The following is a 12155-nucleotide window of genomic DNA, read 5'->3' as shown; positions in this document are numbered from 1 at the left end:
TTAAAGTAATCAGTAGTAAGTAGCTATTTATCCTAACGTATTGTTCAAGCCTGCGCATTACCTTAGAAAATTATCATACTGGAGGATTGCGAGCTATGATTGAGAGCGGTTTGATTGCGGACCGAAGGCGCAGCGAACAGGCAACGGACTCGCAACGCAATTTCGATAGTCAATAACAGACTTGATTCCGACAAGGAAATATTGCTGTTATCTTTGTTAATTCGAAGATGCTGAAAATGAACTCAAGAGCAGGTCTGCAGCGGCGAATTTGCGAGGATACATTTTTTACAAATCGACTGCAAGAGCGACTACTTTATATTATTTTGGAAGCTATTGAAAATTTTGTTCTAATATGCGATTGTCAGAACCTACTTTCACGGGTTGTTGAGGTTGATATAAAAATATTTATAATGCAAATAGACATACGTAGGATAATCAATTTTATTTGAAGAAAAGGGTTGGTGTACGATAGAGTACATGATGTTGGTGAAGCGAAGACATTGCGCTTCGGCTCCGCTGTGAATTCGCTCGTAATTCGACAATGTGATTAGAACAGCCGCTCGTGGTCGAGCAGTATTCAACCTAGTAATATACGGAATTTTGTAAATTTGTTTATAAGTAAAAGTATCAAAAAGCGTAAAACATTTTTTTTTTTATTAATTTGACGTAGATTGACTATGCTCTGCTTTAACATATAGGATTCTCATTACTATGGAAATGTATAATGGAACCTTCTCTCCGAGAGAAGTCTTTCGTACAGGCGGAACCTCGATAAAAACCTATTGTGATAATAAAATTTAATTTCAGTGGAAACCTCACAACTTCTCATAAATCTTCGAATCTTCTTTAGGATATAAATACTTTTAAACTCTAAAGTGTATACCGTTGCTAAAGGTCCCAAGTTCTGATGACGGACTCCGCCTCATTTCACGAAAATACATAAAAGATTTACACATTTTACATTATAATTTATAATAATTATGGATTTTGATAACACAGTGCTAATGGAGTGCCATTGGCTGAGTAAGATTGTTCGTAGTTATAGGATTTTTTTGTGTATATCTCTCAGTAGTCTCTTACATAATAAGTTAACAGTCTGCCCTGACACAAATTCGACTTGGATTCTGAACATGTTCATACAAAATGTATTATTTTAATTGTGGTTTGTATAACAGCAAATATTTTACACTTTTAATATTTTAGTGGAACCTACTTATAAAATACTGCAGGTAGATATTTCTGAATACTGACTAGGAGGTCCTTACTCCAAAATATTGTGAATAAAAAAGACGACAACGTGTTTATCACCTATATTTTATTTTTGCACTAGCTCATTATGAATGGTAGAGAATGTCTTCGGCATTAAGTCTGCATTTGCATAACTATGTATAGAGTGCAAATAAATAAATAAATATGTGAAATAATAAATAATAATTAAATAAAGTTGATTCGCAATATAATCACAAAACTAGTTCTATTAAATGATAAAAATAATAATATAATGAAGGATTAAATTATTATATATTTCGTACAAGTGAATTAACATTCATTTTCTTGAATTATTCCTTGCTTTTATACAATTAGACATAAATAAAATAATTATTTACTTTAACAACTACGCGGAAGTTCACAATAGAAACATAATTAACTTCGAACATTTTACGTAAATACTAAAACAATTAAATACATGTTTTAATTATTTCAAAGTAATTCTACTATTTAGAAAATTATACATACCGTTTTAATATTTACGATGTCAACACATAAATAGGTACCCAATCTCAGCTGTATACAATTCAGGTATAAATATAATTTAACCTAATTATTTTTAATAGATTCTAGAATTCTATATTATAACGTAATTGAATAAACTGAGCACAAATATATCTGTAATAACGAAAGGGAATTTATATAAAATATTATATTCTGCAGAATAAATATACAAATAGGAAAGTAAATTAGAGGCACAGCGCATTTATGCATTGATTTATGTTAATCCGTCCTTCCTCCTCTGATCGCGCTACTTACCTTCCCACGCCACAGAACACCCACCTTAGCTTCTAAGCTAAAACTAGAGTTTTTACACTAAAAAAATAATACAGCTTACCAGTGTCGGATTTATATTTTTTATGAGTGTAGGCCACTTTATTTCCGCTGCCTCATGTAAGTAGATTTATGTATGTAAGTTTCTAAAATACTTAATAATTTTCCATTTGTTTGTATTATAGAAGGCACTAAAACTAAATAAACGAATGATAAATTAAATCCAGTGAGCGTCCTCTGAAATCTGCCGCCCCTAAGAGGCTGCCGCTCATAGGCCGCGGCTTATACGGCCTATTTACAAATCCAGGACTGCAGCTTACATTATCCTTTATTTTATAGTTCGTCCTTGTTTCTACTTAGTTGGCGTTTAAAACTAAGGTCTTTCAATTCAAGGGTAAAAGGTTTCAATGACGTATCAGAGACGAGATATGAAAATAAATCTTGGAAATGGTTAAGATATTCAAATTTTCCAATCCATAAACTTATTTTTTGTTCCAGGACAAATTGCTCAATAAACTGGAAGAAAATGAACCTGAATTAGCTACGTCGCCTGAGGAAGAAGTGAGTATGATAATACTCGTAAATTCAAAAGTTTACGCAGAGTATGTACATTAAGAAAAAAAAACAGTAGCATAATTTAAATGTAGTAAGAACGTGTGGTAAACCTTCTGTAAGTTATTGATGAATTATTAAGAATATATCTTTTAAATTTTTAAGATCTTATCTATAATATTTAGAATACCCTTCATAAAGGACTATACAAGAGAAAGATAGAAACTATACAGATACACATCTATCATATACATAATTATCAATGTTTCTATAGACGGTGAAGCTAAATCAAATAGTAGGAAATATAACAAAAATTATACAAAAAAACAAGGTTGCCGTGAGTTGTAAAACGTTATGTAAAATCGTTACGTGATACAAAACTATGGAGCAATGCTCTTACCTTTCAGTTGATTTTTTCGTAGCCAAATAATGGTGTTCGTACGCAACTAGTTCAAGGTCCACTTAATTTTTCATTGTTTTGTAATGTTTATATAACATTTTATGGGATTTTAGTACGCAACGACGTCATTCAATGTTATCTCCAATCGAAACCAAATATTAAAAGAGAAAAAACACAGAAATAGGTAATAAGTATGAAGTCTACTCATTGAAGTTCGAGCTCAAATTATATGACAAGATTATATTTCTTTTCTAATACTTATTAACCAAAGTTACTTCTGTCCATTAGTCCGTCTCTACATTAGTAAAAAAAATACTGCGCCATATCTAACGTCTTATACATAGATGCGCTTGCGCATCATGGAGCAGATATTCTGATCTATGGAGATGCATACTAAATTAAAATCAAAGAAATAATAAATAAAATATACTATGGCGACCCCAAAAATAATTATTGCATCCTTAAATGTTGCTTCGGTTTATTTTGTGCTTTTTGTTTACTTATTTGTTTGTTATATTGTAATAACTGGTATCAAAGCGATTTGAAGTCAAATCAATGTAGGCCTTATAAATAAAATTAAGCTAAGTCAAAGTCTACGTTCTGCCCTACCCACGGGTCAAGGTCTATCGACATTCAATCAGTTAGTTTATCAGTAGTCATTGCAAAATGCCGTAACGTTCCGCCAAATTTTATCGCGTCGGTTTTCTAAATGTTCTGGACACAAACAATAACAAGCACTTTTTTGTTATCCTTTATCCGGTATTCAAAGTTACTCCAACATTATATTATCTTCACAGCGATTTGATAAGAAATAAAAAGAAAAGCATCAAGTATGTCAGAAATTGTGTATAAAAAAACAAAAGATTTGTGTTCGTAAAATTATTGTTAAACAGAAATTTATTGTTGAATAGATAATTGAAAAACACAATTTCTCTACAGTGTAATGTTTATATTAAAATTATAATAATAAACCTAGATATTTTTTTCAATAAATTTACTTAACATTTTCTTTTTTTGTGTTTAAACTCATTACCTAATAAGTAGTCCAAATAAATAGTTATCTGGACTACTTCGGGTTTTTACCCTCATCTTTCATTATAATGTATGTATGAAGATAAATAAACAATAATACTACGCTACAATAAAATAAGCAGACCTTTGTGAATATTTGCAATGATATAAAAATATTTTGTATTTAATTGTTACTCGCAATAGGTCATCCACTGCACACACATGTTACGAAGGTTAAAACTATAGTTAAATTCAAACATAACGATCAAAGTCACGAACTCCTGTAGTTTTCCAATTACAGCAATTTCTGTTATGCGTGGTAATCATGTTTACCTGTGTCTTAAACTGCATTATTTATTTATTTATTTGTGTTATACAAAATAATAAAGATATTCTTTTTGTAACCTTCACTTCATAGTACTTTGTTAACCAAAAACGTAGGTATTTTTACGACTTATTAATATTATATGACCCACCAAACAGTATTGGAATAGGTAGGAAGGTGATAAGTCCATAATCCATGCCTCCCCAAGACGCAACATATAACTCAGAATATCAATCTTCTGTGGCACTACAAGCTTTAAAATTCGAAGTCCTGGGGATGTTACTGTTAATGGACTTCAATGACTTTTAAGGCTAAAAATGATACATATGAGCCCTTCGTTCAGAACGTTGTTTATATAACTCCGTAGCGTTTTTTCCAGTGTGTGATATGCGTGAACGCGAAGGCCACGATGCAAACGTCGCCGTGCGGCCATCGCGTGGTGTGCCGCCGGTGCTTTGTGAAGACCATACAGATGGCGGTGAGCCAGCGCCTGCTCCCGCTACGCTGCGTCATCTGTCGCGCCAAGATCCTGAGATTGCGCCAGGCGCCGAGGCTTGTTACGAGCAAGAGTTGGCAGGTGAGCATAAGAGAGGTAAAACTCTGTGGACTAATATTGACAAAGCCCATCGAAGTATCCATCTCTGATGAAAATAAAAATGAATGTAAAAATATATGTATAGCTGTTTTGTTCTATATATGCATCTTCAGGAGTATCTTCTATACCATAAATTCGTTTCATATGAAGTTAATTAATTAATATTTAACCGAGGGTATTGTCGGTAGCCCACTTTTGATAATCGAAGTAAGTATATGGCTCTATTTACTTAGAGGCACGGGTACTTGAAAAATAGGATAGCATACGCCAAAATCTATTTTGTGAAGCAATACAGATTTACATGTATGTCATTGTAAACTTTTATTCATTAGCCATTGTTGTGTTTCAGGTCTCAAGCGGTAGCGGCAGATCATGGGGCGTGCCAGGCTCGGTGTCGAGTTACTCCGTCGGTGCCAGGTCTGTGCCAGCCTCCGCTTCTCTCTACTCGGTCACCAGCGGAGAGTCCTCCCTCTCAGGTCAGTATGTCGGAAAGATTCTGAAGGCGACATCTAAACAGCAGTGCTTTGAACGTTAGCTCAATTTATAAAAACAAACATACATCACGCCATTATCCCCTAAGGAGCAGCCTGAGGTACAACCGGGGCACCCACTTTTCACCAAGTGTGTTCCGTCCCACGATGTGATAGGTAGCAAACCTATCGCGATTTCGTGTTCAAATTCCAGATTCCCGACAGATAATGAGCTGACAAACCCAACATCACTTTTCCCAACTTAGGATTCCAACCCGAGAGGTGTCAATTTAAAAACTTCTAAGTACATATTTATCTTATTCTGATAATAGAATCTCAACCGATTTATTTGTATAAATATGTATGTTATAGTTGCTACTTACCTATAATCATTTAGCTATGAGTATAAAACAGTTAAATAGATTTTATTTAAAAAATGATTGAAACTAAAACTGAATTTTTGTGGTCAAAGAAATTGACTATGAATTAGAACAATCCTTTTTTCAATAAGAACTTACGCAAATTGTGTGCTTCCGTGACGATTTACGTAATCTGCTAATGACAATAAATATTCTATATGCGAGAATTTCCTTGTTCCTACTTCATCTAATCCATTTACTTTATAAATCCAACATACATGAAGTAACGTCATAAAGACAAAGTAAAGCGAAAGATTATTTACTCTAAGAGTAAAATACAATTATCTGACATTCTTACGCAATTACATTTCTTCCATTGTCCAGCTTACGGAATTGATCAGTTTTTGTGATAAGTCAACTACCATCCATTTTAATTTTGAGATAAATAAAACATCCCAAATTTCTTGTATTATATACTTGATTACACCTTAATAACTTCTTCCTGCTTATTTAAATCGTGTTCTATAATTCCATCTTCAGGAGTCTCTTCTGTGTCATCAAATAGTGGAGGTAACGTGGCGAGTGCATGTTCAACGAAGCTATGCGGCGGAGCCAAGTGTGGGGGAGCGTGTTTAGGAGCGATACCTCGAGTGCCACAGGCGTCCACGCCGCCCCGGCCGCGACAACCTGCCTCAAACTCTTTACGACGCTCGCAACATCACAGCATGAAGGTAAGACTGCAGTATGAACTATGAATGCATAATTTGAAGGATTTGGAATATACAGGGTCATTGACATCGCGTTACTAAATGAAACTACATACTTATCTACTTGGAAATAACACTTAACAATGAATGAAAAAAAAGTGTAAGTTTCGAACAATAAATATTATTAAAAATTAATTTTAATTTTACGCGATCTAATGCAAGTAGGTACTACTTATTCTAAGAGAATTCGTTGCAGTGGCAACATCATACTTTCAGTCAAAAATTCACCCACGCATACGCTATATTCGCATTAAAGTACAAAATGATCAAAAGACATAAAAATAAAACCAGGATTTTTCTTGAAAATATGAATTATTAATGGACGATTTTTGGCACAATGTCAGCAAAGGTGAAAATGAGTATGTGGTATCATTTAGTAACGCAATGTCAAAATGACCCTATATAGCGTCGTACATAAGCAAAAATGAAGGGCTATACTCAGTTAAAGCGTTCATATATGAATTAAGTATAATACGAATTACTAGTCACATAAATACTAAAACATAATATTGTGCTCCTCGAACTAAGGATTCTCATTATTGTACTCTCTACTCCAGTAGAGGGTAGACACAACAGCTGTTGTGTTAAAGTTTTAAGTTGCTACTTTTCTTAGACCCAGAGCTCCTATCAAAATGCGCTAGTCAAATATATTATAATAATAAAATGTTTGTTTGATCTTTCATATCCGGCGCTACATAAGTGACCAATAAATTTAATTCATGATATTTTTTTCGTCACATTTTATATTGTAGGTATATTTCATTAAGCAAAATTTTATACACTTACGAACATGGTATGTTACTTAACTTCAAGTGCTATATTAATGTAACGTATAACCTTAAATTTGTACGTATAATACAACGATACACATAAACTATAAGTAATAAAATTGATAATTAACGACAATAAGATAAAAAACCTTATGCGCAATAAAAGTTGTTTTTGCTTTAGGCTCGACTCCAAGAGTACCAAGTGCACAGTTACACGGGAGGGCCCGTGGGCGAGCCGTCCGGCCGCCTACCGCCAATAAGAGAATTCCAGAGAGAATTCCGGGAAGGTCGACGGGAAAGTGCAGCAGCTGTCGCTTCCACTTCTACTAGAATAAGGCAAGAAAAACTAGTTTATAACCATCAGTAAACCCTTATCCACAATAAGCACAAAGTACAAGGATTGACTTGATTCTTACAACAGTTCTATTTTGTTCCCAGATGTGCCCAGAAAATTGTAACTCAGCTAGAAACTTCACCGCAAAAGGATAAACAACACTTTTTCCGGCCTCTCAAACCATCGAATAACGACGATCCGCCCCCGTCCAGAGATCAAAGCAAAGAGACTGAACGGAAAAAAGATAACCCCAAATCGAAACCGAAAAAAGATGACAAAAAGAAGAAAGACGATGATAAATCAAAGCACGACGATAAAAATAAAAAAGATGAAAGTAGTGATAACAGGAAAAACGAAATTGCCGAACGGAAAAAAGAAGAGAAATTAAGATTAAAAGCAGAAAAAGAAGCGAAAAAAGAAGCTAAACAGCAAGCTAAAGAAGAGGAACGGCAAGCTAAGTTGTTAGCTAAAGAGGAGGAGCGACAAGCAAAACTGCTAGCGAAGGAAGAAAAGAAGAAGGCCAAAAAAGAAGCGAAGCTGGCGGCGCAGGCGGAAAAAGAAAAAAGTAAATAAAGTTATACCGTTTCAATTTTAAATTGTAGAAACTCGTAGCCGTCTTATCTATATTAGATTCGAAAATTGTTATTATTGACGAATCGTAAAATTTTAAATAGCGTATATTAAATTAATAGTCTAGCGTAGTCCATACATAATTAAAATACGGTTATTTTAATATTATTTTACTTCAATCGGAAACGTATTATTCAGTTTACGCTTTGATACTATGTTTTACAATTTTGTTAGAATTGTTAAGCTTAGTTGCAATTTCTAATCGAAATTGTTATTTAACTTAGAAATGTTGTAAATAGTTTTAAAGTTATAATGTTATAATGAAAAGCAATCTAAGGTACATAGTTGTCGGATTATAGTTGGAACTCTACAAACTGCGAAGACTGAAAGAATGGGAAATCATATCGTTTTGTAATTTACTTGTGTAACAGTCTAGTTAAGAGCTTCGTGGACTCCGGCACCGCCAAACTATTTATTTATTATTATACGTAATTCGTTCGTACTTAGTTTATTTACGTGTATCAAATATGCGATGCTTTGGGTAGCATATACCAAAATCAATTGCAATAATTCTTATGAAACTTGGGATAATTTTACACATATATTTTATTTTGAAAAGTACAAAGTATTCAACGTAACATAAATAACTCAAATATATTTATTTAATTTACAACGTTCTAAAATAATAGATTACGTTAAGATGTTTACTACCATAGTTTAAATTAGTTCCTTAATTATTGTAATCAAAACACAATGCCTATCAATTATCAAATGGATTATCTACTTTATTGAAGCGAATTCTAATAAATTCTAATGAATATTCTTTAACATCTATTATCCGAACTTTCAATTCTACCCATCAGACAGTTATAATATTAGCCTATAGCGGGAAATATAATGTAGCAACACAACAGGTCGCGGTAGCATATTGCTAGATAAGTGTTGACATTAATTTTAAAAGTGTTCCACATGTCGGAATTTATTATTGTCAATCGTTAGAAATTTCCTGTAAGAAATAAATAACAATGTTACCATACTCACTTCTTTTATTTCACAAAATTGTTTTAATATTAAATTATTTAAAAACTAAAATCCTTGCTCAACAAGGTATAACAAGGCTAATATATGAACAAATTTCTCTAAAACCAGAAAGCTGTAATGTAGAGGTTGATACTTTGCAATAATGACAAAGACAACAAAATCATAGTCAACAAAAAGATGGTTTATTAATCTACATGTTGAAATTGTAAACAGTACACTTGATTACTAACTCTATGACTATCTACACAGCTCCCAAAATAATTTTATTCCTTGTAGTTGTCACCAAGACGGTCCCACAGCTCGTCACCAGTTTTCTTGTTAGCACGGAGGTATTTGTTGACCATGGGTTTGTAGTAGTATGCCTGGTAATCATTGCGCTCCGACATTTTCTTCGTGACTTCCTTCTCCAACGCACGCAGCTTAATCCTTTGTTTCTCCTCATCAATGAAATGTAGGAATTTTTCGTATTCCTGGAATATTTACAATATAATTACTGGAAATTAACATAACCAAGTCACAATGAAAAATTAAGAGTCTTATGCACCTATGGGCACAACACAAACAAGATACTGCATTCCATGATTAAATAGATAGAAATAATATTACTTAAATAAAAGCCATGGCAAATCTTCAAACCACTAGTTTTTGTTTGCTAACCTACAGCCATAAACCTACATTCCAAAATAGATTTTTGGGAAACCACTGACAACATTTAGAATCCATTGCATTTAAAAAAGCAACGGTAACTACAAATATGACAGTGCCAAGGGAACATAAATTATTTAAACGAGATTACCTTTCCAGGATCAGGTTTTGTCGGATATGGTTCAATATTACACTAAAGACTACTGAGGCATTAAAAACAAAAAAAGAAACGATAATAAATTACAAATTGTCTTTTTTTTAAGTGAGAAAATTAATACATACTTTGTGCAAATCATAATAGACATGGTCATAAAAAATCGAGTACATTAAAAACCTATATTCATCCATACTTTTATTACTTATTCTAGGTATAAATGGAAAATAATTCTCGTCTGACTTGTTAAGCTTTCATGGCTAACCCACTGAACTTGTTTTGATAAAATATTGTATGGAAATAGATTTGACAGTCTAGAGAAAAGACGTAGGCTACACTTAATCCTAAAAAAATATATAGTCACACTTTTATACTAGAAACCATTATAACACACTACCGTTAGCAAAAGCTGGTTACAGTAATAAATCCATTACAATGAAAACTAAACCCAAATATTTCTTCACACTTTTAACAACAGATAACACAGCATACTTTTATTATAAATGTAAAATGAACTCTGTCAAACTGCACAGCTTAGCATAAAAAAAAAATTGGCACCATGGGTACCATTAAATTCAAGGGTAAAAAGTAAAAAGATAAAATTAACTATTTAATTTTTCACAAAACCGAACCCATCCCATGGTAATTTAATACAGCTTAATAAGGTACTGGTATCAGTTCCAGTTATAAACATATAATCACAATACAAAATCTAGCCCTCATCGTGGTTTTGTTAGATATATGAAATTATGTGTTCATAATAATTTATAGTCCTTTTGTATCTTTGAATTACAATAAAGAATAACATTTTTTAAAGGAAATGCCTGACTAAATCAAAACAAATACAAAATAAATGCAATGCTTTACAACAATTACGTACTTGCTGCGGGTTGTTGTGGACATAGCGAGCTATGAATCTGGTAATGGGGTGTCTGTGGTACTCCCAGTGTTTCGGAGTGTAGCCCTCAGGAATGGGTGTGAGCTGCGCCGGCCCGATGAACACGTTGGTGTAGAACACCACCGCGCCCACCGGTATCAGACCGACCATCACGTAGTAGTGCAGCATATCCTTGAATTTGTGCCATTGCCATCTGTAATCAGTTTAGGTTATATATCTGCATGAGCTTTAAATTGACGTGAATTTTATAATGTCAACACTTTATGCTATTTCGAAGCGAATTAAAAAAACCCTTATACAGAAAGCATACAAACAGTAAACAAAAATGTAAAAATTTGGTTAGGTAATCAGTTACGAAGAGCCCGCACCTGGAAGGTTGTATGGCCATTACGTTGTGTCCATGGCCGGCCTTTAAGGCGGTGCTGGTAGAGAAAGTCACATTTTGAGCTAGAGTTGGTGAATTCTTAAAATTTCGCAGCAAATTAATGCCGAAAGATCGGCCTAAACCACTCCAAGATACCATTTTATTTTGGCCCTTTCTGACAACTAACTGACAGTAAGCGGATAGTGACAGCAGCTGTTTTGTTAATGTACCCAGCATAAAAAATACCAATGGTTATCGATATATAACATATCAAAATGATTACCACATACAATAACGAAGACAAAGCATTTTTGTCGCATATAATTATATATAAACAAGGATAACTAATACTGCCTTAACCAAAACAAGTTTTTAATCGATATAAATTGTAACTATAATCAACATTTAATATTTAATATGCTCAAAACCTCAGAACAAGAACAAGCATAGAAGGAATCTAAATTACCCTCATATACTTATCCTATTTTTTCAAATAGGCCAAAACCGTTGAAAAGAACGAGACAAATATTATGTTGCTAAGGTCGGCTTGCGTACACTTTAAAATAATCAAATGGTTACCTTTGGTCATCTTTATGATACCGAATTAAAAAGCAAATAAAATGTCAAATGTTCCAACTTGCCAATCCTGAGCTCAAAACACCATTTATGTTACATTGGCAGCTGTCACAAGATTCATTTTTAAATTTTACAAAGTACTTATAAGTAAATATGCATTCAAAAATGTATGCATTTTTAAACGATTTCAACAGAATAGGGTTTCCCATTTATCGTTTAACTATCTCATTTATCATTACATTTTTCTTCAGTACTACTTTATGATGTTATACATGTGCTTA

The 12155-nt window shown here is 33.2% G+C and overlaps 2 protein-coding genes across 4 annotated transcripts in view; one reads left to right on the top strand and one right to left on the bottom strand.

Annotated features, from left to right (window-relative positions):
• The window catches only part of LOC115444362 (pre-mRNA-splicing factor CWC22 homolog), an 80661-nt gene extending 71429 nt beyond the window's left edge, over positions 1–9232 (top strand). For 2 of the 3 annotated variants that reach the window (XM_037437062.1, XM_037437063.1), the window contains exons 3-8: positions 2542–2604; positions 4699–4908; positions 5276–5402; positions 6296–6486; positions 7474–7628; positions 7731–9232. In XM_037437062.1, the coding sequence (XP_037292959.1) occupies positions 2542–2604; positions 4699–4908; positions 5276–5402; positions 6296–6486; positions 7474–7628; positions 7731–8199 (1215 nt within the window). In that variant the 3' untranslated portion in view covers positions 8200–9232. The remainder of the gene's footprint in view (positions 1–2541; positions 2605–4698; positions 4909–5275; positions 5403–6295; positions 6487–7473; positions 7629–7730) is intronic. The other variant, XM_037437064.1, reaches the window with a different exon arrangement.
• On the bottom strand, positions 9225–11519 carry LOC115444363 (NADH dehydrogenase [ubiquinone] 1 beta subcomplex subunit 5, mitochondrial). The gene is made up of 3 exons (XM_030170116.2): positions 11303–11519; positions 10917–11127; positions 9225–9707 (listed from the first exon to the last, which is right to left on the bottom strand). Exons 1-3 carry the CDS (start codon positions 11455–11457, stop codon positions 9501–9503), a joined length of 573 nt encoding a protein of 190 aa, XP_030025976.2. The 5' UTR covers positions 11458–11519; the 3' UTR covers positions 9225–9500.
• Positions 11520–12155: the final 636 nt, after the last annotated feature.

Source organism: Manduca sexta, chromosome 10 (assembly GCF_014839805.1).
Source record: "Manduca sexta isolate Smith_Timp_Sample1 chromosome 10, JHU_Msex_v1.0, whole genome shotgun sequence".
In the NCBI taxonomy this organism is placed as follows: domain Eukaryota; kingdom Metazoa; phylum Arthropoda; class Insecta; order Lepidoptera; family Sphingidae; genus Manduca; species Manduca sexta.
The sequence above is the reverse complement of the archived record's forward strand: the minus strand, read 5'-3'. Positions and strand labels throughout refer to the sequence as shown.